Raw genomic sequence first — 25,892 nt, 5'->3', positions numbered from 1 at the left:
CTTATTTTTCTACGTAGAAGATTGAAATTTTGCACAAACATTCAGTCCACCGAGTAGTATTTACCAGATTTTTTGTTATGATGTCAGTGCTAAAACAGGGGGGAACCAGAGGGGCAAAGGGGTAAAAAAGTAATTTTTTACCCCCAAAATCCCGTTTTTCGTCATTTTCCCGCCTTACATACATGATAGGACCACGTGAGTCATACCGTCTGAAAGGCAGTTCCAGTCTGAAGAGAACGACGGTCGAATTATTATTCTAGGGTAATTAGGGCCGTCTCAGTGAATTTTTATCCAAATATACTTCTGTATAGGGTAAAAGTGGGGCATGGTAGGGAAATTTTTTCTGGCGAGCCTATTTTTTCACGTAGAAGATTGAAATTTTGCACAAACATTCAGTCCACCGAGTAGTATTTACCATATTTTTTTTTCCGATGTCAGTGTTAAAACAGGGGGGAACCAGAGGGGCAAAGGGTTAAAAAAAGGGATTTTTAACCCAAAAATCCCGTTTTTCGTCATTTTCCCGCCACACATACATGATAGGACCACGTGAGTTATACCGTCTGAAAGGCAGTTCCATTCTGAAGAGAACGACGGTCGAATTATTATTATAGGGTAATTAGGCCCGTCTCAGTGAATTTTTATCCAAATATACTTCTGTATAGGGTAAAAGTGGGGCATGGTAGGGAATTTTTTTCTGGCGGGCCTATTTTTTCACGTAGAAGATTGAAATTTTGCACAAACGTTCAGTCCACCGAGTAGTATTTACCAGAAGTTTTTTTTCCGATTTCTGCGTAAAAACAGGGGGAGTCCAGAGGGGTAAAAGTTGAAAAAGGGAAATTTTGTCCCAAAAATCCCTTTTTCCAGGAATTTCCCGCCTTAGATACATGATGGAGACATGTGAATGGTACCGTCTGAAAGACAGTTCTATTCTGAAGAGAATGATTGGCGGATTATAGTCCTAGGGTAATTAGGGATGTCTCAGGAATTTTTTTCCCTGAGATCATAGTGTTTTATGGTAATTTGGGGCATTGTGGGAATTTTTGATAAAAATTCTCCCGCCCTTACTATTCAAGATAGAAACTTGAAATTTGGCACACATTCAGTATACCAAGTACTATTTATCAGATTTTTTTTAGATGACTACGATCACACAGGGGGGTCCAGGGGGGCCAAAGTTCGAGAAAAAAAATTCCCTCCGAAATTTTCACTTTGACATTTTTTCCCGCTTGTGGTATATGGTATGAGCATGCAAGTGGTACCATTTGAAAGCCAGCTCTATTCTGAAGAGAATGAGGTATGAACCATGATCCTAGGATAAATAGTGACGATACAGTAGCTGCTTGACTGAAAGTCTAAAAAATAGCCCAAAAAGCCAGGATCCTTTAAGGGTTAAACAACCGCGCTCCTATCTGTTCTCTCAAATGAGTCCAAAGATCTTCAAAAAGCAATTTTAGAACCCGCGGTTATTCCAAGGGGTTACTTGCGAATCAACTATCACCTGATGAAGTAGTTTCCACAGATTCTTTGAGTCTTTTGTTCAAATTTTTGAACTTACATGCGAGCAAATAAGAGCCGAATGTCGAGCAACCGCTCTTTGGTTATAACAATGAAGAAAGGATAATGAGTGCATTGGAGACGAAACATCGTCCCTAAATGAATATGTGGCAACTACTGTCTGCGCATTATTATCTATCACAGGGTCATTCGATGTTCGTAAGGCAACGAACAGCTGCCTGAAGCCTCCAAGAACTTGAAAAGAGTCATGTTGATCAAAAAGTATACATTATGAATATAATGCAGTCAGGTTTCGTAGTGCAAAGTTTCTAAATTTATTTGATCCTAGGTAAAGTGATGTGGTTTAAAAAATGCAAGACCTGTCCATCGAAAAATAAACATTTTCTCAGAAGCAAGTGATATCAATATATATACACATTGTTTTGTACGAATAAAGAATCCAAGATGGTGGAAGGTGTAGGGGTTCAACTTTATCTAACAACTTGCACATGTTTTTTTGCTGATCAATAACAGGAACATGAAACCCACGAGGCGAAGGTCCAACAAGATCCAATCGAAGACAATGAAATTAATAGAATATTGTTAACATGAAACAAGATGATGAGGTTGAAGAAATGCAAGAGATGTACATTAAAAAAATAAACATTTTCTCACAAACAAGTGATATCAGGACACATACAGGATACCTCAAAAGTCCCCTGACATAGGGTAACTGTTATCAGAGTTACAACAAAATGTAACAGGTCCAAATATGTTTTCAATCTAAAGTGAAAGAATTTTTTAAATCGGGCGAATCGTTTGGCCTGTAGACTCTTTATGCGCCCAATGTTAAATGAAAATGAAACGTTGCTATTCACCTGGACCCACAACATAAGCGATTGAAGTTACTGTCCTTTACGCTAATGTGCTGATGGAAAGCCCTCATTTTAAACATGCCTTATTCACCACACTTACAAAATATTTCCACTTCCCGTTCCGCCCTCTCTTCCACCACCCCGTTAAATGGCAATGTTCCATTTTCATATAACATTGGTTGCAGGTAATAATAGAGATAATTGTTTGTTTGTTGTTAAGGCTTTGTCCCAAAATCATCAAGGAGGACAGGATAACGAAGTTTACAGGAAAAAACAGCATGTAAGCAAAAAAGTTTGTCTAGTGCGAGACCGAGCAAATTTTTGTGCTCGACAAGAACGTCGTAAGACAGAACAAAGTGCAAATACTAAGTGGACAACAGTTAGAGAAAACTCACGTTTTGAAAGTTCTCTAAATGTTACCCCTCTCTGACGAACTCACGTTTTGAAAGTTCTCTAAATGTTACCCCTCTCTGACGAAACATTCCTGTATTTGCGAATGAGTTTCTCATAACTTTCTGCAGTACGTACGCAGTGAAGGATCGAATCTTTTCGCATATCGCGGCTTTGAGTTTACCCAGTTTATGAGGACGAGTAGCAAACACACGATCCTTTAAATAGCCGCAACTGTAGCTTATACGGATGGACTTTTAAATCTTCGTGTAATATTCTACCCAAATTCCGACGTGTTAACTCTAATGACTTGACATGTCATCGTGCAGCTCGTTGCGAACTTTGTTCGATTGCTCCATTTACTGCTTGGATAGTCACTGTAGTTCCAACCGTCAAATCCTTCCCCCATTTCTTCACACCATGGGCCAACGAAACAATATGACGACGGTGCAGTTGAAAATGACGCAGAAATTCACGCCATAAAGCCTCACAACTAGCAGTTTTTGTAATACACTTTCACCACGAAACGCGATGCTGCCCTGAGCACTGCTCTATGGCAAAATTAAAAAAATGATTTTTTAAAGTTTTACGATTATACGGACTAGGCTGAAGGAGAGGGTAATGATGAGAAATTAATGAAATGGTGGAATGAAAAATGGGAGGAAACGGAAAAACCGAAAAAAACATACACACGGTGTTTGTCCACCACAAAGGTCAATTAGTGCGAGCTGGAATAGAATCAGGGAGCCCATGAACAAGAGGCCAACGCTCTACAAGTGAGCCACCAAGACCCCTATGACGAATGAAATAGCATCGTATATGCTACATTGTCATGGTCTCACAACATTGTCATATTTAACAATGACCGTGTACTACATGATTCAAAATTTCCCACTCCCGCGCGCCACCCTGTATATCAATCGATGAATCAGATCAAGCGGAACAAAATGAGATGTTTCAGTAAATCTGATGTGTAGTTTTCGAGAAAATCGAGAGAACTTAATTTTAATGGCGCTAAAAGGTATACAAGGTGTGTTCAGAAATTATCGAATCTTTAGTTGGCAAAAATACATTTATTGAATTGGAAATCCGAAACACTAATCCCCTTGAAAGTAGTCTCCTTGGTAATGCAGACACTTCTCCCAGCGCTCTCGCCATTGTTGCAAACACTTCTGGAACGCAGTTTTTGGCAGTGGTGATCAACAATAAAATCGCATTCCACATGATGTCTTGACTCAAATCGGGTCCCTTTTAAGTGCATTTTCAACTTGCAAAATAACCAGAAGTCACATGGATTCCTGTCGAGTGAGTAGGAAACCTGACGACACACATGAATGTTGTGTTTGGCGATGAAAGCCTGAATCAAATTTCGCGGACACACTCCTCATGCCCAAATTCTCGTTCAAAATTAAATATACCGATTCGATTGAATGGTTTTGGCTTGGGTATAGCCAAGCTTTTGGGAAAACTTGATGCAATATCGCTGCTCGTTTTTCTCTGATTTTACACAATTCTTCAAATCCTACAACCGCTTACTACACGGCTTCACTTGCTGTCAGACTGCCAGCGACTAACGTTTTCTGCGGGCGCGAAAAAATTCACAACTGCGCATGAGTGTTTCCTCTACATTTACACTGAAGAAAGTCTCCCGCACTTCATTAGTTTACGCGGGGAAAAAATAAGGTTCGATATTTTTTGAACAAGGGGACACTGTAGTCTAGTGGTTACAGCGTTTGATTCGTGTCCGCGTGGTTCCGGGTTCGATTCGCGGCCGGTGCTTCCTCAATTTTCGACGTCCACCCAGCGTTGTGAGGCAAATTAGGAAAGTCACGTGAATAAAAGACGTGAAGGCCATTAGGTCTAGAAAGCTCCCAATACGCCGGTTAGCGATATTGCGACGCGGCGCGCTGATCACGCGTTCGTAGCAGCTCAGACCTACAGATGGCGTAGAGCGGCTCAGGCCCACAAATCGGATCGTTACGCCAATTGGTGGTTTGGTATTTTTTGAACATACCTCGTATGTTCGCTGCTAATAATAAGTAACAATTTCTATTCCACTTGAGTTATTTAGTGATGTACATATATGTTAAAAAACAATTAACTAGTAGATTGTATCTATCCTTATTGGTCTTCTAAATCACACATGCAACTCTAATAATAACGCACATGTTATTTAAAGATTTTTTTTTTAATATTTGATACTTTGTTGTCACACAAAACAAATAAACAAAATTTTATTTACACACCATCAAACTGTAATTTAAGAAACACAACAATTTTATTTGCATTTGTTCACATGTCATACGTTGACAGGTTGTTACGGAAAGAAGTCAAAGGCGAATAGATTTCATATTTAGCTCATGACCATACTCCTTCGTCCATGATAAATAAAATTCAATTTTCTTAATGTAAGCTTTCAATTTACCCTTCGGGAAGTACAAATGACTGGCTGAAGATTGCGTAGGGAACTTCTTGGAAAAGGATCCCTTCTTCTCTACTCCAACAGCACCTAATAATTAAAAAAAAAGATTTTAAAGAAATATATTAAAAGTATTAAAAGCTAAAAGACAAGTAAAATTAGTCTCATTTTCGATTTTAAAAAAGGGAACTACAAAAAGTGGCGCAAACTTATCTTAAGTAATTTTCCCAACTCCCTCGTGGCTGCATGGTTAGTGAAATAAATCTTTCTGTTTTACGTCCCAGGGTTACGCCGGCTAGGCTAAAGGAGACGGTCTCATGAGAAATTAATAAAGATTGTAGAACGAATAAAGTGGGAGGAAATGGGAGAACCCCGAGAAAACCTATAAATACTGTGTTTGTCCATCACAAACACACTTGACGCGAGCTGGGATCGAACCAGGGAACTCAAGTACTAGAGGTGAACGCTCTACCAGTGAGCCACCGCCTCCTGCACTTTATGTATTTGTGTGAGTAGTGTTCATGAACTATAAAGGTAATCAAGAAAATTCTGTCGCTTTTGTGGAGGTCTGTGTTCAATTGACCCTCACACCTTGAGTTGAATGCGAATGGAGATAAGGCGGTCAGTTGTTGGTGTGGATATATCCAACACACAACCTGCTTAAGGCTGTTCAGTTACACCGTGAACCAGCGTAAGGCCTAAGTGAACATGGGACCTCCACAGAGCGTCGTAAGGGCGTGTATGCTGTACGAGTTCAAACTGGGGTCAAAATTATCCGTGCTGCACTGTTGAGGGGCGGAAGATATGCCAGATCTTTGGTGAGGGTGTAGTGACTATGGGGCCAGTGCAGCTGTGGTTTAACAGGTTTAAGGACGGATATGAAACATTCGACGACGCATCACGTGCCGGAAGACCGCCACATGCACAAAATGACGATCTTCAGGCAGCAATTGAGGCGAAAAGTGGACAGACATGTGAGGAACTGGGACTACAATTCAATGCGAGTGTAGAAACCATTCAGCAGCACCTCCAACTTGGGAAGCACTAGAAGTTGGGTCGATAGGTCCAAATGATTTGGCTCCGGGTCAGAAGGCAAAGCGAACAGACACCTATGTTTCTTTGCTGTCTTCTCTGAGCAAGGAGCCATTTCTGGACAGGATGTTGACATGTGATGAGAAGTGGGTCCTGTACGAAGCTCCACGGCGCCATCATCATTGGTTAGCATCCCACGAACCGGTTCCGAAACAGCCGAAACCAGCACTGCACCAGAAGAACGTCCTCCTGTGTGTTTGGTGGACTGCTCACGGCATTGTGCATCGGCATCGGAAACTGCTACCAGCTGTTCAAAGCATCAATACAACTATGTGCTGTCAGCAGTTGAGTCATGTTCAAGAAAAACTCAAAACTCTGGAGCCAGCACTTCTGAATCGCAAAGGGGTCCTCCTGTTACAGGACAACGCTAAGCTCCACGTGGCTAGGATGACCTGGGACACCATTGTACGCTTTGGATGAGAAACACTATTGCATCCACCATACTCCCCGGACATACACATCGTCCGATTATCACCTGTTCCATTCCTTGGACAATCACCTTAGAGGACGTCAGTTCAAATCCTTAGTAGAGGTACAAAATGCACTTGATACTTTCTTCGCTTCACGTCAGAGAGAGCATAACGGGACTGGCGCTTTACTTAAAACAACATTCACACAATATAAGGCAGGTTAATGTGATAGGTTCAGCAAAAACAAAGAAACAACGGGAGATTAAAGAATCATTCTACTACAACTGCGATGGAATTCATGGCCTTCCAGAACGTTGGCAGAAGGTCGTCGATGCTGATGGGGACTATTTTTGATCTTCCAGGTACGTCTGTGGTGACATATCAATGTTCGAAGATGGGTGGGTGAAAAAGCGACAGAACTTTCTTGGTTACCTTTATAATAAAATGTAATATATCGAAAACGTTACTTATTTTCTTTCATCTTCAAGATTACACTGGCTACACAAAATTGAACATTTTGTTATAATGCATATGACAACTGTAACAATAAAATTTAATGATGTTGTTTCGAATGGAATTAAAGATGGACGCCAATAAAACTTACAGAAAATAGAACCAGCTTTGTAGTCAACTCAACAGAAATTTAAACATACCATCAGACAATTAAAAGCAAAATCAAAATTAGGGATTAATGGATAATACAAGAAGTAAAATGACTCTTACTTTTTCCTGATCCTTTAATCATTTTTTTTCCTTCAATGAAGAGTTTATGAAGATCAGATAACGCTGACAAGACATAGAATAGTGGATTCTGTTCATCAGGTCCTTCTAAAATACATTTCACAGACTTCTTTACGTCTTGAACAAATGCTTCGGATTCTGAAAGCCATTCACTCTGGAAAAAGAAGGAAATGAATGAAAAACAAATATCTATAAATAACTAGACGGTATGTAAGGTTTTGTGAATATTAATACCAGTCTTTCTGTTGAAAGCTTCAATTCGCATTCACAAATATACTTGCAATAGACCACAACCAACAGATGAACGTGTTCCGTCTATTCTCAGAACAAATTTCCAGTGGTCGCCAACTAGGTGACACTCGTCCAGTCTTTTGTCTTTGCGGACAGTTTGCAGCCAAAGTTTGTGATTCATTCTTGGTTAGGTTACACGTAATCATTTGGCCAAGGAATTCTTTTGGCTCCCTCTTTGCAAGATGAAGCTCCTGCGTGTAACGTTTAACGGTGATCCATCCTACTACGAAGTCACTGCTCCAACTCTGTTCTACTATGAGGGAAATTCTAAAGTTTGTATGGAAAACAGCCATATCGTACCCTTCTCAAAATCCTTTTTTTTTTTTTTTTTTTTTTTTTTTTTTTTTTTTTTTTTTTATGGCATATCGCCCGCTATAACATCTTAGCTCTGATACATAACAACAGTCAGATTAATACATGTATGCGTAGTTTAGTTGCATTATGAAACCCGGTCTGACAGGTGTTGCTATCTGCAAATTGTTCGAACGCAAATGTGTGTATCAATCCCTTCAATATAAACCACACACAAAGAGCGTAGCTTATTCAAACATTCCAGGAAATAACATATCTATAGTACTTCACACGGAAAGACTATTGAAAATCTTAACCTGTTGATGTAGACGTACGTAGTGTACGAGTAACCTACGTGTTTTCATATTTTTCCTTAAGCTAATTTCAAGTGTTCAGAAAACCACATACTATTCCCAAAATGTACAATATAAGGAAGTATCAAGAACTTTATTGCAATATTCCCTCATATTTACAAACAACACCACATGCCTCAACACAAAGATCACCAAGCAGCCGACGGATATCGTCTCCGAAGAAACACGAGGAAGAGACGAAAAGGACCCCTACAACCCCTCCGGAGGCTCCGCCTCCAACACTGACTATAAAGGAGAATGTCAACAGGCACAAGCCGATCACTTCCTGCCTTTCTCTCCAAGCTGCTCTGGGCAGGAGATACTACCAACCTCCGCTCTGCTACGATTCGTCAATGGAAGAATGCAGGTAAGCTTTCAAACTATCGCTACAATTCACAGAACACATGAACTCCTTCCTTGAAATTGTTAACTAAAACAAAAATATACACAAAGCGTATATATATATATATATATATATATATATATATTTATTTCCTTCACTTCTTCAATATTTTCAAAACGTCAAATGTATCGTGATTTCGATATAAGTTTATTTATTTAAAAAAAAATACAAACATTGATCTTTAAAGGCTCTTTATTAAAGCTCCATGTTTTTCTCAATATACTGAATGCTTTAAAAATCTGTAAGCTTTCAGTGCAATTCAAACATCTTAGAAAATACTGTAAGAATAAACCTGTTACTTTCTCCATTTTCCTTATAATAATCTATAGACTTATACAGAATTTTAATTCTACTTTCTTTGATGTAATCTTATCTGTGAACGAGGATAACAGTTCGAAAGATAGACAAGTGGCCAAATTCATCTGGAGATAGGCTTTCGAAATATCGCCAACATTCATAGAAAACATGAGCACTTTCTTTCGTAAGTAGTTTACTAGAGCAAAAATATATTGAAAAGCGCCTCGATCTCCTCCGGTAGTGTTACAAGAAAAAGGAAGATAAAATTACCAGGTATAAACATGAGAACTTGCAAATTTAAATTTACTCCCCCCCCCCTCCTCTTTCTTTAGCTGCGTCAAAATTACCAATGTCAGCTACTGTGCATTGGCTACTCTTCTTGTGCACAGTTTCCGAGTTCTGATTGGCTCAAAACTAGAACAAGAATTTTAGAAAAACCAAAAATGGATCAAAATTTGCGTTCTTCGGCAATAATTAACATTTAGATCGGGGCCCACAAAATTTTTAAACGGCCCCTAAATCGATTTTTCGTATTTTTTTACGGAATAAGCACATCATACTGAGTTAATAGTTCGGGTTTGGCTACACTGTATGTAGTTCTCCAGATATAAGGCCTACAAGAAAAATTTTGATTGAAATATAATGGATCTTTTAGTCCAAAAAAGAAAAGAAATTACATCATTGTATGTCTACAATAGTGTTACACGCACATTAACAAGGTACAATGACGTCTAAAACTGGATTCTTATGGAAAAACATTTTTTTCTTTCCCCGAAACTTTGAGATGACTATTTCAAATCAGTTTTCTATCAACTGAAGATAAATAAAGGTTAAACAAAAAGATTTCTTTAATACTTGAAATCAGAAAAAAAAAAAAGTAAGTACCACATACAAATTATTAAGAAATGGTTACGGAAGTTTAAAGAGTTCACCTCCAGACTCTCTATAAAGAAACAAAAAGAAAGTGATTAAAAACTAACCTGTTGAGAATGCTCCAAGAGCATTGCCAGAAGGAACTTAAAAAGAATTAATTTTTCTTATTAACTTCTACAGGCTTTATACTAATTGTTCTATGTACTTTATTATTATACTCATTAAACAATTCTCGTAATATATCTATACGTTTATAATTTCCTTAACTACTAAATTTTTTCCACGTGTTTTGTTTAAGAGTTCTGTTAAAGCATTCTACGATATGCTGTTTTATGAAAACACATGCTCAAAATTGAAAAATTTGCAAAATATTATCTCTCTACGACTTACGGCTAGCGAGATATGGCTCCTTAAATCTCCTGAAATTAGAAGTTTTTTGCCAATATCTGGGGGAACGGTAGTCAGTTGGCTAGTGCCCACCAGTTACTATTTGGTACCAAAATGTTCACGCTCCTCTTAGGAATTGATCAACGCCAATATGGTCTCTCTACGACTTACGGCTCCCGAGCAATGGCTCCTTAAATCTTCCGAAATCGCAACTATATTCTGGCCAATATCTCGGGAACGGTAAGAGTGACGCGAAAAATTCCATCTCTTTCTCAGATAGTTTTTGATGCTCTATCGAATGGAGAGATCAAAATTGAAAAATAAATCGCAAATAACAGACACACACACATAGAGACAGAGACAGAGGGAGAGAGGGAGAGAGAGAGAGAGAGAGAGAGAGAGAGAGAGTTCAGTAAGGAACTTTTTAAGCTCGTTGAAAATGGATAGAGTAAAATGAAATGAGATCGAGGTGCTTTGAACTGCAACGTAGAAATAATTTGGCCAATTAAAGTGAGTAGTTCGACTTCTTTTTCCTATTCGCATTAAAAAAATGGTTTAAGACAAAATTATACTATATTGTACCGAATGATTCATATGAAATAATTAACAAAATAAATTTGATTACAAAAAATCATATAAAGCTGGGCCATAAGTCACTTGACACTAGTAGTTATCCCTCAATTCACTAGGATAGCAGTAGCTGATTGACATAAACAACACGTTATGGTAGATTCATGAATAATACGAGGATAAATCAAAAAGGAAAGGCAATTTTCACATAATATCTCTATTTCTATCCAGCAAAAACTATACATATTTCTTTTCCATATATATGTCCCCTGCAAGACAGTATACTTTTGATATTGTATTATTAGCTTTTGTATCCTGTTCCCGAGGAAGTTTTTGGTTTCTCGCAGAGCCACGTCTGCACCGCCTCTTTCAAAGGGCAGAAGATATAGTAATCCGATGGCACCTTTCACTGCTGAATGGAGGATTTGAAGCAACTCAAAACCAAGCTGATATCTACTATTACCCTTGCTGTATGAGGTCTGACGTGGAGTGCAGTACGAGCAACCCTTTTGACGAATTGCAGATTCCAGTTTGTCTTACAGGACCACAAATAACTTATACTATTTACAATTTCTTCATGTGGGTCTTGTTCCTCGATGGTGTACGTGTGGAGAGGTGGGTCCATATGTGGTCTGTTTGCTACGCAGTGAGTGCGGCAATAATGCATAGTCCTATTTTCACGTCACTCCAAGCATACTGTAGAAAGGGGCACGGTGACTCAGTGGAAGAGAGTTTACCTCTGGTCCTTGGTTCGATCCTCGCCGAGGTATGTTTGTGGTGGATGAAATCGTGTCCATGAAATTTCTCGGGGCACTCCCGTTTCCTCCCACTATTTTATTCCACCAATTTTTCCGTCATTATTCACTTCCCTTAATCATCTGTCTCCCTTAGCCTAAAAGACATAAACGTAGGACGTTAAACTTAAAGATTTTCAATTTATTTGTATACACATGAAGTCACACATCCAGTATTCGTTTATTCCTTCAAAAGCACGAAACTTCCTTTAGTTCTTGATTTATCTTCGTTTCATAGTTCTCTAGTTGATAAATAATTACTTTAAAATATTTTTTTCTTAAATGACTGGTGGCCCAGGCGTTATATAAAAACAGTAGATAAAAATAAAAACAAATCTATACTTACACCCATAGCTTCCTGAATAACAGACTCCACAGCAAACTGAGCGCTGCCGAACGTCAGCTGATTGCTCATATTTCCACACAGCTCCAGAAACGCGTTGATGGCTTCAGCTACAGAGTCGTGAATATCGCCGTTGAAAAGTTTTATCACATAGACATAGCTGCACAACACGTTGATCAAACCAAATTTCACACAGTGGGAAGGTTTCGTACTCTGAAAATAAAGATAATTTGTAAGTTCATATAATTCTAACACAATATAGTACGAGAATTTCGAATAAGATACCGAAAATGATGTTTCAAACTGTAAACTTTTTTATAATTATTAAATATTAATTTAATAAGTAAGGGTTAATAATAGTTATATAAAAAAAGTAAACTTTCTGATACACTCGTCACCTGATTTCCGAAACTGCTTGGCCGAGGTAAAGTTTAACACGAGGATTGATTCGTAAGCCATGACAACTTTATTTTTTCTCGTGAACCGAATACAATACTAAAAATCTAAGATATACATCGGAAAGTGTGCGACGCCTGAATGTTGCCAACACATAAAATATGGATGGACACTGTCGTATGGAAAAAGCAAAACAAAGGACAGAGCATCATTATGACACGAGCAACACCTACTAAAGACAAACATGAACCAATACACATTCTGTAACAGCCCTCAAAGTAGTCATCTAGGTTATCCATAGTTCATTGCTAGCGACGGAAAAGAGGATACATATGATTCGGAATTGTGTCACCTCATTTTGCCAAAATACTCTTATAACGTCCTCTTGGCAAAATGTTTTTCATGCAATAGCTTTTTCAGTTTGAGGTTGAAATCATTACAAAAACTGAAATCAGGATAATAGAATAGTTGTAAGAAAATATTCCATCTCCATCGCAGTAAACCGTGTTTAACAATATTTGCTGAGAAACGCTTCAGAATATATATATATATATATATATATATATATATATATATATATATATTTAATTAAATAACAGGTACACACTTTGAACCCAAAAAATTATTAATTCTGCTTATATAATTTCAACCCTCTCTCAGGCCTTCCTTATTAATGTTACCTCTAGTCGTTTTTTCTTTCTCTATTCCGAAGAGGTCTTTCCTCGAATATTTGAAAAACATAGGATCATTCGGAAGTTGTTTAAATTTGTAATATCACAATGGATCTTTGCACTGTCCACTAAACAAATATGTTCTTGAATGTTCACAATTGATTCCCGTATTTTCCACTACAGAAATCTGGTATTCAATGTTACACTTTTTTCTTTTCTATTTTATTTTCTTAATGCCACTGTTAGAATTTAGAAAAACTATTTTACAAATTTAATAACGTGTAGAACTTCTTGGATGCATACTTAACATAGAAAAGAAACTCACCTTGCACCTGGTGCTTTTGTATACCTGTTAAAACATAATATTCGATATTTCACCCCGCGCTGGGGCTATGATCGCGAAAACTCCTACCGCAAACTGGAAGAAATCATTGGGATATTATTTGTTTGGTTCTGTAATATCGAAATACTCAAAGTGTATCCAAAACACGAAAGAAATATTCAACATTTACCAGTTCGAACTATGTCCGTTCATTTTTAAGATTTAATCTTGGAAAAAAAATTGTCTTGTTTAGATATTTTCACTTTTCATTGCTTGCTTCATTGTGTTCACTATTTCCTTAAATTGATTCATTTTCGTCTGTTCACCTACGTACAAGATTTGTTTTAGTTATGAAAATAATATTCATGTCTTTTCATTACAGATTTGTCACAGTATCGTATGACTACAGGTGTTTGTTGAGTCCATAATACTGTTATCAGAAGATGGTGATGTGTGACTTATTTGAAATTAAATAAAACCTATTTACATTGTACAAATGAAGAATCTTTATGTTTAGGTCTTGTCTATACACTTCCATCGGTGATACAAATTTCTCCCGTCTGCATTAAGTTTAGGATTTCTTGTTGTAATGAAAAACAATTCAAAAAGGAACATCTCGACGAGGGTGAAAGAACACATCAGGGATGTAAGAGGAGAGGAACCCCCATATCAGGACTTTCAAAGCACTTGCACATCAGGACACGACATTCATAGCACTGACATCTTACATTCGTCCTCTAACAACATAGAAAGGAATGCTTTTGAATAGTTTTTTAATAAAACAAGAAATCCTAAACTAAATGCAGAAAGGAAAAATTTCGATCACTGATGGGATTGTTATAAAGACTTATCAAGAACAAAATAAATTTTATTCTTCATTTGTACAATGTAAATAGGGTTTTATTTAATTTGGAATATGTCACACATCACCATCTTCTGGCAACAGTGTTCTGCAACCTATAGTCATACTTTAACAAATCTCTAAAAAAGATATGAATATTATTTTCATAATTAAAACAAATTTTGTATATAGGTGAACAGACGAAAATGAATCATTCTAAGCGAAGTGGATACAGTGAAAGAAGCAGTGAGAAGTGAAAATATGTAAACAAGACAAATCTTTTCAAGAATACATTTTTAATCTTAAAATGAACGGACTTAATTCAAACTGATAAGTTGTTTTTTTTAAGTGCTTTGTGGACACTTGGAACATTTCGGTATTACAGGACTAAAAAACATATCTCAGTGATTTCTTCCAGTTTGCAGTAGGACTGTTCGCAATCTTGGCGTCAGCGTGGACTGAAGGTTTGAAGATTAATTTTGGTTTTGCTTTGTTTAACGTCCCACGACTATTCCTGGGTGGCTAAAGCATATGTGGATCTACTGATTATAGTGGAATCAGAACCACTTTTTTCGTTCAACTCTACCCCCACCGGGAATCGAACCTGGCACCATGCACAGGCCAAGCGCGAGTCCTGTTGAAGATTGTTTTAACAAGAATACTGAAGCACCTGCAGGACCCAAGGTGACTTCCTTTTGTAAATATTTTTACACATGATTGAAAAAAAATGTTCTATTATCACAGCTACATGTTAAGAATCCTATTTACAAATAAAACACTTTTATACATTTTCACACTCAACTCACTGAACTGAACACTAAAAGAATTTCTTCTCCTATGAAATTTTATACTATATTAGGTATTATAAGTTGTTATTCTGAAAATTTCTAAACTGAAATCTTTACTCTATGTTTTACGTTTTTCTTGGTTAAATCACTAACGCCAACTATTCTTTATTTCAGTAGCCTATGCTGTGAAACGAAAAGCAATTTGCTGCTTCACAAATCAACTTTGAGCAGAATGAAGAAACAATTATTGTTGTGATATGCAGAAATTATTCTCAAAATTCTTATATGTATAGCTAAAGAAGAAAATAAACTACTTTTTTTTTTTTTTTTTTTCAAACTTGTGGTTTTTAAATTTACATACGTCATCCCATTTATGATTCAGATTACCTTTACTGAGATTTGAGTAGCAAATTTTTGTACGAATGAAAAATATCTCGAATACAATTTTATTTGTATTTGTAGAACAACAATGAAGTACTTTTACTTGATGCACCTGAGGTCCTGTTTCTTATAAGCGGGGATTATGTGGAGAGGTGAGGAAGGATCCACCTACACATGTATGCATACTTTACAAATGTATCCTAAAAAATAAATTTTTTACATCTTAGGGAAACTTATACATTGAACGACTCATATACCAGAAACCACACAAGTTCTATACAGTGACAAGATTACGATGGAGTCGGAAAAATGGTAAAAGGTCATCGAAAAAAATGATCCATATGAGGCTTCATAGTGTTATTTTCAAATCACAATAAACGCATTCTCAACTTTGACCTACAAAGGCTGAATACCTTTCAGACAACCTGTTTCATGATTGTTATAAATTGTGACAGAATCGAGGTAATAACATGATGGAATTCTAACAAGTAGAGTCCAACATAGTCACACGCAATGAAAATGAAATGAAATCTTTGAGTTTTACGTCCCACGATTATGCCGGTTAGGCTAAAGGAGACGGTGATTATGAATAATGAATGAAATGGTGGAATGAAGAAAGTGGGAGGAAACGGGAGAACCCCGAGGAAACTCACGTAGACGGTGTTTTCCACCACAAAGTTCACTTGACGGGGGCTGGGATCGAACCCGTAACTCCAAGCACCAGAGGTGAACGCTCTACCACTGAGCCACCGCGGCCCCTGAGTCACATACAAGTAACATGTCCGTGATGTCCAACATTTGTCACACGTCGTCCCCTATATCTTCCTTCTGTGCTTGAATTGTCATAAAAAGGATTATGTTTAACTTATTTATCAGTGTGAACTCCTTCGACGCTAAGCGCTTAGCGTACATGCCTCTGGCGTGGGAGACTCGGGTTTGATTCCCGGGGGGAGCTCATGTAGTTCAGATTCCACGTTAATCAGTAGGTCCTGTCTCACATAGCTTCGCTGCTGAAAGGGACGTCGGAAATCAACTCAACTCATTTATCAGTGTATTTGATGTTCGATCTAATTCCTGCGTAAACATAGGTTTCAGTGTGAAGTGTTTTAATATCTAAACAAGCTGCTGCGCAAGTGTTGATAGCCAAGGAATCGGCTAAATCAAGTGAATGCAGTTTTACCAAAGAAATAATTGATTAAAATATTGAAGTTAATAAGAACAAACGATAAAATATTACGGATATAAATATTAATATAATTGATTAGAGAAATATATAAATCATCGATGTTAGTAAGTGTGTTTTATTTTTTTTATGAATTACCCATTGCTTCCATTCCGTATATTCAAATATTAAGTGATTGTTGTCTGCAGTAAGGTTGTGTTGATGTTACTTGCTGTGTACATGCTATTGCAAGTTTATCCAGTATTTTATACCAGGATTGATCGACGAGATATGTTAGTATATGTTAATATTAAAGCGACTAGAGACGTTCTATTTCAAATGTGTCCTCGGAAAATATGTGACACTTCGGCTCCACCTTGTCGCCCTCTTACAGAGGAAACCTTCCCTTTGCTTTGAGAAAAGAAGTGAATGACCGCGGCTGTGTTGCCAATTTGTCATTCAGTCGTTTGGTCTTGGCGAGTGAAGATCGTAGTCTACTTAGAATGGCTAATAAGACAGAGCACAGCGAAGCCGCCCTCTAATGGAGGAAACCCTCCCTTTGCTTAGGGGAAAGAAGTGAATGACCTCAGCTGTGTTGCCAATTTGTCATTCAGTCCTTTGGTCTTGGCGAGTGAAGATCGTAGGCTACTTAGAGTGGCTAAGAAGACAGTGCACAGGCAAGCCTGTGAAATAATTCAATGTGGCAATTCTGTCCGCATCTAACTATTGAAGATTCTCGGCCACAACAACCTGTCCTTCAACTTTCGAGAGAGATACTGGAAAACACAAATCAACAGCAGAACCAGCAGGGGCACACTTGAACTAGAAAGGCTCTAATATGCTTAAATAGGATGTATAGAACTGGCAGAGTCTTAAAAATCTTAGTGGGTGGTAATCGGAACTGTCCGAACAATCATATCCTCTTACTAGTGACATTGTAACTTAACTTATGTTCAACGACGTTGCCATAGCTTTGGTCCCCATTACACTGTGATTAATGGCTTACACATGTAGGTTCTTTATTTCTATATAGAGAAGGGGGAAATAAACAAACACTGACCAACTTGCCTGCATATATAGATCATTCCTTCTCAATGGAAAAAGAAATATTCTGTTCAAAGCAGGTTGAAACTGTCAAATAACAAAGCAACATCAAGCACTCGGAGTTTCCAGACTACTTTTTTCTTCACCAAAACATTTAAGACACTCCATTCCTTGTTCATGTGAAGGAGATCAGCTTTTGCTCATCCCTATTTTCGCCGAGAGCTGCCGTCCAGTTCGAATTTTGTTCCTCTCCAAAGGAAGAAGGAAGATTTTTCCACTCAAAGTGTCAAATAACAAAACAACACAAACCATTCGGAGTTTCTACGCTACTTTTTTTTTTCTTTTTCGCCAAAAACCTTTCTCAAGTGACAGAGAGGAATACGCACTCCTTTGGTCGAGAATTATCAGCTAGCTAGAATTTCTTGGCAACACCGGATTTCAGAGAAAGTATGTTTCACTACCATGTAGTAGGAGGAGAAGGTTAATAGGTCAATTTTCCATATCTCCCCCAAGGTTTTTAAGATGTTTCTAGAAGTTTATCTACTGTGAAATCAGCAAAATTATTCAGCTGTTATGTTCTCCGAAGCAAGTCAGGCTTGTGCTGTTAACAATTACGGATCTCGAGGGATGTCGGCCTTATTCTGGAAATTAAAAATAAAGTTTCTGTGACCTGTCTCGAATACATCGGGTGAATCCTGTCGACCTGACAACGGAGCGTGACAATGTATTAATAATAGTTTGTGCTATACTTTCGGTAAATTATCAATACTTTCATCGAACGCATTTTGCTAAAAACTGTAGCACAACACATTACAACCATAGTTTATTCTTTGGTTATTTATTCACAATTATAGATAGACACAAAACTATCATTGAACAGCATTCAAGTCTATAAGTTTACAAACGGACACCAGGAATACACAGAGGTTCAGTTCCAAATGACGTCAATGATATTAAATATTTTTATTTGCATTTGATTTATCCATTTATAGTTTAATTACGACATTGTTAATTATAAAATAGAAAGGATTTGAAGCAATTTAGCTATTTGGTTTTCAAATATTGATGATGAGTACAGAAAGAAGCCAGTTTGAATGAACTCCATAATCACTAACATAAACCTTATACTTTATCGATAGATGTTAGACAAAAGTAGATGGCTAAAAAAAAGAAAATTATCACCACTTACTGATATCATATTAAACGGCAGAATTCCACCCAGCACTGGAGGACACGTGGCTATATACGGGGGATCTTCATTTTTATCACCAACTTCTTCTACAAGTTTCTCCTTTCTAAAAACAAAACAAAAACACATAGTATGCAAATACAGGAAAAAAGCAATATTACGAACTATAGTTATGTCGCTGTATGAAACGTCCTTCAATCACATAATCCTATCATCTAAATCAGAAGATTGCTGATGACTTCATATACTTGCAAGGGATCGGCTGTTGCCTCTAGGGTTGCCAACTCTAGAAAATAAAATTACCCCTTCAAAATTCCCTATGGAAAAATGAAATGAAATCTTTGAGTTTTACGTCCCACGGTTATGCCGGCTAGGCTAAAGGAGACAGTGATAATGAGAAATGAATGAAATAGTGGAATGAAGAAAGTGGAAGGAAACGGAAGAATCCCGAGAAGACTCACGCACACGGTGTTTGTCCACTACAAAGTTTACTTGGCGGGAGCAGGGTTTGAACCCGAGACCCCATGCACCAGAGGGGAACGCTCTACCATTGAGCCACCGCGGCTTCCTCAAAATTTCCTATGATATAGGCCTGAGTGTGAAGTATCTCTGTTCGGACCCATCCATGGAAAGGAAATGCACTATCGCGAACAAATGTGCACTAGCACTTGTATTCTGTATATCCGTAGTACATTCACTAATAAGCTTAGTAGATACATTGTGATAAAAATAAGAAATTGAAGTCGGTATTGATCATTCTATTGTATTTCCCAGTAATTACCACTTCTTCAAAATTATCGAAATAGATAAACAAAAGTATATTAATCCTTACGTGACAATTTTGGCTTTACAAAATGAAATTTACTCTTTAAACTTATATTTCAACATTGAAGGATTTCGACATTTGATGTTTTATTCTGGAATAAAGATTTCAAAATACCGGTCATAAAGGGACTAGTAAGAAATTTGTATCGGTCACCGGCCTTAATCAAAGTAACAGTAACATTTCCGGCCAGTTGGTAACCCTAGTTGCCTCGTCTAGTAAACAAAGTCGTACGCACAATATTTTTCCCAGCCGTTCAACTGCATATCAATAATTTAAATAAGTACTACTTTTTGTAGGAAGATAAAAGGCGGCATAAGGAACTAATAACAAAACACTAACAATAACATGAGGATTTAGAGAGCACACGTAAATAAGCAAAAGCCATACAGCCATAACTGATTGGGGGAGTCCAGGGATATGCACCCACAGCATTAACTCCACGTGCTTTCACGTCAATGCAGAGGAACCAGGTCAAGTGTAACAGTATAGGACTGTTTCGTGTATACTAATTTAAAATAAACAATTGTTACATTTTTAATACTATATAAAATGTGATAGTGTTAGGGTGTCTACTAAAATTCCAAAACGAAATTTCGTGACCTTTTCTTTACCAAATCATAAAATTTCCTAACATTTTCAAGAGCCAATTTGCGTACGGGAGGCCGAATTTTCATCCATGCGATACAAACGTACTTTGCTTGCGATTTGGTAGCATCTAAAGCCGGCCATAGACATTTTTGGTGGTGAATTTTGACGTTTCACAGAACAAAATTTTTCAATCTGTACTTACATTTGTACAGTTAAAAAAAATCGTGACCCAAAAGCTAAATTTCGTGACTTTTTCGTGACTTTCATGACCGTTTTCTGATTTCGTGACATTCGTGACCGATAGACACCCTGTAGTGTGCACCATTTCTAGTGTATAAAGTATTTGGTCTAGGAATTAATTCGTGCGGGTGGACAAGAGATGGCGCAACGAACGGAGCGTCCCACAGTTCCGTGTATCCACACATGTGTTGCAAACCCCTGTCATCGCGTATCGTTCGTAGTATAGGGCAGTGGATTAAAGCGTCAACAACACCAGTTTGTAGTTAAGTGAACATGGCGCAATTTGTGCCTAATAAAGTGTTTTTGCGGGGTGTCCTGCTGCATTACTTTAACATGCAGAAAAGTGCGACTGAAAGTCATCGTATTTTGGTGGAAGTGTATGGTGACCATGCTCTAGCTGAGCGAACGTGTCAGAAGTGGTTTGCACGGTTTAGAAGTGGTGATTTCGGCTTGGCAGACCAAGAGCGAGCTGGACAGCCAAAAAAATTTCAAGACGAAGAATTGACAGCATTGCTCGAGCAAGATTCGTGTCAAACGCAGGAACAACTTGCAGCAGCATTAGGCGTTGATCAAACAACAGTCTCCAAACGCTTGAAAGCCATGGGAATGATTCAAAAGATGTCACATTGGGTTCCACATGAATTGAAAGACAGAGACGTTGAAAGACGAAAAACCATTTGCGAATTGCTGCTTCAACGACAGAGCAGAAAGGGGTTTCTGCATCGAAGAAGTGAGAAGTGGGTCCATTTCGAGAACCCTAAACGAAAAAAGGCCTGGGTGAAACCAGGTGAACCAGGTCCATCACAACCAAAACGAGATATTCACTGTGCAAAGGTTATGCTGTGCATATGGTGGGATATGAAAGGTGTGGTGTACTATGAGCTGCTGCAACCGGGTGAAACTATGAATGGAGAACGTTATCGACGACAATTAATGCGTTTGAAGCAAGCTCTGGCCAGAACACGACCAGAATGGGAGAACAGACATGATAAACTTATTGTTCAACATGATAACGCTCGCCCACATGTCGCAAAACCGGTCAAAACCTATTTAGAAAATGTCGGATGGGAAGTTTTACCCCACCCGCCGTATTCACCAGACGTTGCTCCTTCGGACTACTACTTGTTCGATTGCATGAACAACGATTTGATTGGACAGCGGTTTACTTCTTCAGAAGATATCGAAACATGGGTCTCTGACTGGATCGCTTCCAAGGATGAGGACTTCTTTCGCCACGGAATCCGTACATTGCCTGACAGATGGGCGAAAGTGGTGGCTAGCGATGGACAATATTTTTCTTAAGGTATTTATGTATTTTGTGTTTGTACTACAGCTTCAATGTGTGCGTACCAACCGCACGAATTAATTCCTAGACCAAATAGTTTATTATACTGCCAATTACATACCGAAAAAGACATAAGTTCAAGAATAGCGCAGGCTAAACAAGCATTCAATGGGAAAAGAGGACTACTAACATCAAGAAATGTGTCGTTGGACGTTCGAAAACGATTTATTAAGACTCTGATATATAGCGTAGTGCTTTACAGATCAGAAAAGTGGACATTGAGAAAAGCTGGAATAGGATATCCAAGCTGGAAGCATTTGGAATGTAGTGTTGGCGCAGAATGCTGCGGATACCATGGACCAAAATGAAAAGGAATGAAGACGTACTAAAGGAAGCTAATGAAGGACGACAGATTATGAAGATAATAGGAAAATCGAAGAAACAGCAAATTTCGTAATTTTATTTGACACTCTGATTGAATCATGTATCGATAGAGGCATCAGAAAACCAGGAAGAGGAAGACCAAGGATAGAATATCTAGATGCAGTTACGAAGAAGAGACCTTATCAAAGTATAAAACAGCTCTCTTAAAGGAGAGAAAAGTTTTAAAATTTCCAATGTACCCACCAACCAATGGTTGAGGTGAACAAAACGACGTAGAATTATCCCATTAACTTTTGCATACATGTTCCATGTTTTGTGAAACTATCTTCAAGAAAAGAACTAATTTTAATCCTTGAGTTTTACCTGTAAGTCCACCATGGCGTCCACGGTGGTACTACTTCCGATACATCACCGCTATTCACCAGCTGCTCGAAGTCCTGTTTCTCTGAATCTGTCAACCTATCCCACACAGCATCAGCGTCGTCCAAATTCACACCTTTCAGGCGCTCCATTAATTCCAATCCTTCTTCGTCATCTGAATCTATGAACAAATCATGGAAATACTATATGAAAATTTGGAGTGATCATCCGATTCATCGTAAGCTTATCTTAAGCATGTTTTCCCCTTTCCTACGCCACTAGTCTACAGTGATACTTTGAATATGAATTTTAATAATGGTTCTCACACTTCAGTCTACTGCACAAGCAGCTGTTTCGGTTGTTGTATTAAATTGAATGAGAGTCCACTTTTTCTTTCTTTTCTAGTTTTAATACTTTATATGCAGTAATTCTAACATCGGATTGCATAACTTGATGTGGTTATTTTTTTATATATTTTAAATCACAACAATCACAATATTATAACACTACAAGCCAAAAAAATGGACTGTACCTAGGTATATATTGACTTTTAGTGTTGTCATATTCTGGCCACCCTGTAAAAGTAATAAGAAAAACACGCATTCCTCCGACCAATAATAGTCAACAACTCCTCCAACCAATAATAGCATTTAAACACACAACAGCGATTCCACAGAACAAGCGCAGTGACTAGTCATATAGGATATATCTTGTTCAGCAATCACGAGTGAATCAAACACAGGCACCCGATTAGTTGTAGCACAATCCCTATGGTATGAATATTTGAGCTCTAACATCAGTGGATTGGTAGCCCACCGCCACGGGAAGCCAAACATGCATTCAATACTTGGTCCAGTGGTTACTTTATTTCTCGAATTATAAGAAAGACCAGGCACAGCACGAATACCGGTACTTGTGAATGCAGTGGCGGCGCGTGTCCGACGAAGTCCAGTTAGAAAACAGTCAGTTATGACTCGTGAGCTAAACAAAAATCGAAAATACCAGTCTCGCACGTTAAGCAGTGACCTGGGAATTCATGTTTACAAACACCGCAAACGACATCTCCTGACAAATGAAAAGAAGGTCCAGAAGATTCTAAAAGCAAAGCGCTTACTTAAGCGTTACGCAACAAATGGACAGCGTCGAATGCTTTTTACTGATGAAAAGATTTTCAGTGCTGAGGAGACTTTTAATGCCCAAAATGACAATATCTGCCACATCCTCTAGAGAAGCTGGTGAAAAGCCTCCAAGGAACCAGAGGGGTCAGCATCCATGCCTGTAATGGTGTGATCTACGAGGGAATAACAGCGCTCCATTTCTGTGAAAAGGAGGTCAAAACGTCAGCCAAAGTGTACCAGGAGACAGTGTTTGAGAAACTAGTCACACATCTCACCAACACCCTTCCATGGACAGAACTGGAGCTTCTGTTTAAAGCAGTCTCTTCGGAAGGCAGCTCCAGATTTTCCACTTGTGTTGCGTAATACAACTGATGAGTAGCCACAAATACTTAAGTACAGTGTGCATGCTAATAGTGGCTATTTTGAATAATTATCTGTGATTTTGGTTTATAATGCATTCATATAACTCATAACCATTTTGTGTCAACGTACTTAAAACTGTGGCACAGTATTATGGTAAGAATAGGTATATTGAATATCATCTCACTTCAAACATACTCACAGACATTTTTACTACTCATAAATCCAATTATTTCTAGAAAAAAAAATCGATACACTGTACGACCTTAGAAAGAAGTAATTTTGAATATTTGTAGTTTACATCCTTATGCGACACCCAGGTAACAAAGGACAGTTTCTACTAATAATGCGGGCTCCGAACCACGACTAGGGCTTCAATATGGTGCAGTTGAGCTCCCTCGTGGCTAAGCGGTTAGCGTACGCGCCTTTGGCGTGGGAGACCCGGGTTCGATTCCCGGCGGGAGCTCATGTGGTTCGGATTCCACGTTAATCAGTAGGTCCACGTCTCATATAGCCTCGCTGCTGAACGGGACGTTAAACTCAAAATCAACTCAACTCAACTCAATATGGTGCAGTTGGCGCAAGATCAGTCCTTACAGTATAGACAATTCCTTACCAAACTATTTCGCCTCCACGAGAGGTGGATTACAAAGGACAGTGCCACCGGTCCTAGCCACAAATAAATAATACTAATAAAACGAGTGTCTTTTGGAAACAAATAAAAGTTCTAGCAAGTTGGCAACACTGCCAACTGAATTGCAACGCACGTAAAAATCATCATATTGATACAAATCAACTTTCTGAACTTTATCAAAGCTTTAACACACAGTTTCTGATTTAACGCGAAATATATATTTCATTTTCTATTGTTCCGAACCGATTTTGGATCCCGAGTTGGAAACCCTGTAACTCGAAAACGAAGCGGAATTCGAAGCATGTTTATAGGAACTTTTCTACTGGATTTGATGTCAGGATTCTACTCTCAAAATTTTCATACTCCCTTTCAAATCGCCTTGTGTATAGGACCTAAATGCCCATAGGAAATATTTACATTGCAAGTACAAAAATCGAAATTTCAATAATTAATTGCGAATGTTACGGCCTGCAACCGCATGAACGGTTAACGGATTTTAAATACTTAGGTACTTCTCCAATACATGTAAAAAATTCAGATTTTTAAAAGGTGGGGTTTTTGAGAAAATCGCGTCCAAACATGGCGTCTTAATGCAATTTTCAGCTTTTCATCATGCTATAACGTGGGATGTAATAATCAGAAACGTAAGTCCTTTACATTTTCAAGAGACCTTATGGAGTAGATTTCGATGCTAGAAGCAGATGGTTGATATTGCTCGTGAGGACAGGAAAAAAAAGGTTTGAAGTTAGCAAAAATTTCATCAAAGTTGGCAACATTGCGAGTAAATTGCGCGATTCCTATTGGACCAATAGACGAATTTTGGCCCTCCAACGAAACATACAACTTTATACTCTTCCTGCTATTGCGATTACGTTACTAAGTACACTCGTTTCTCTACAACAAAACTTTTAATTTGACATGTTTTTCAGTTTTTCGAGCAATTCGAGAGGAGGGCGGCCATTTTGGAAGGCTGTATATCGAAGGAAAAATTTTTTTCAGCCAAAAGAAAAAATATGGGTCTAATAATATTGCATGTAGATCCCATATAAAAAAAATAAATGAAATCTGAGACTATGATGGGGACCAATTGTGGTTTACCTGGACGATTTGAAATGGAATTGGTCAGAAATAATTTCTAAGTTGACAACACCGACATTATTGTTATCTTTTTCCTACCTTTTGTTTTTGAAGTGAGGTGTCTTCAAAAATTTCACCTAAAGCCTGTGACAAACATCTTGGCATTTCAGCTAAACGAATAAAACGCAAGCTCTGGCGCGACG

At 38.0% G+C, this 25,892-nt stretch overlaps 1 protein-coding gene across 2 annotated transcripts in view; it reads right to left on the bottom strand.

The window, feature by feature from the left end:
* Positions 1-4,950: 4,950 nt before the first annotated feature.
* Positions 4,951-25,892, bottom strand: part of LOC145692639 (zinc finger HIT domain-containing protein 2) — a 36,343-nt gene continuing 15,401 nt past the window's right edge. The window contains exons 3-7 of one of the 2 annotated variants that reach the window (XM_081767986.1): positions 22,504-22,681; positions 18,818-18,923; positions 12,027-12,236; positions 7,404-7,575; positions 4,951-5,268 (exon numbers count right to left, since the gene is read on the bottom strand). In XM_081767986.1, the coding sequence (XP_081624112.1) occupies positions 5,090-5,268; positions 7,404-7,575; positions 12,027-12,236; positions 18,818-18,923; positions 22,504-22,681 (845 nt within the window). In that variant the 3' untranslated portion in view covers positions 4,951-5,089. The remainder of the gene's footprint in view (positions 5,269-7,403; positions 7,576-12,026; positions 12,237-18,817; positions 18,924-22,503; positions 22,682-25,892) is intronic. The other variant, XM_081767987.1, reaches the window with a different exon arrangement.

This window comes from Thermobia domestica, chromosome 8 (assembly GCF_964235325.1).
Source record: "Thermobia domestica chromosome 8, izTheDome1.hap1.1, whole genome shotgun sequence".
NCBI classification, from domain to species: domain Eukaryota; kingdom Metazoa; phylum Arthropoda; class Insecta; order Zygentoma; family Lepismatidae; genus Thermobia; species Thermobia domestica.
The sequence above is the reverse complement of the archived record's forward strand: the minus strand, read 5'-3'. Positions and strand labels throughout refer to the sequence as shown.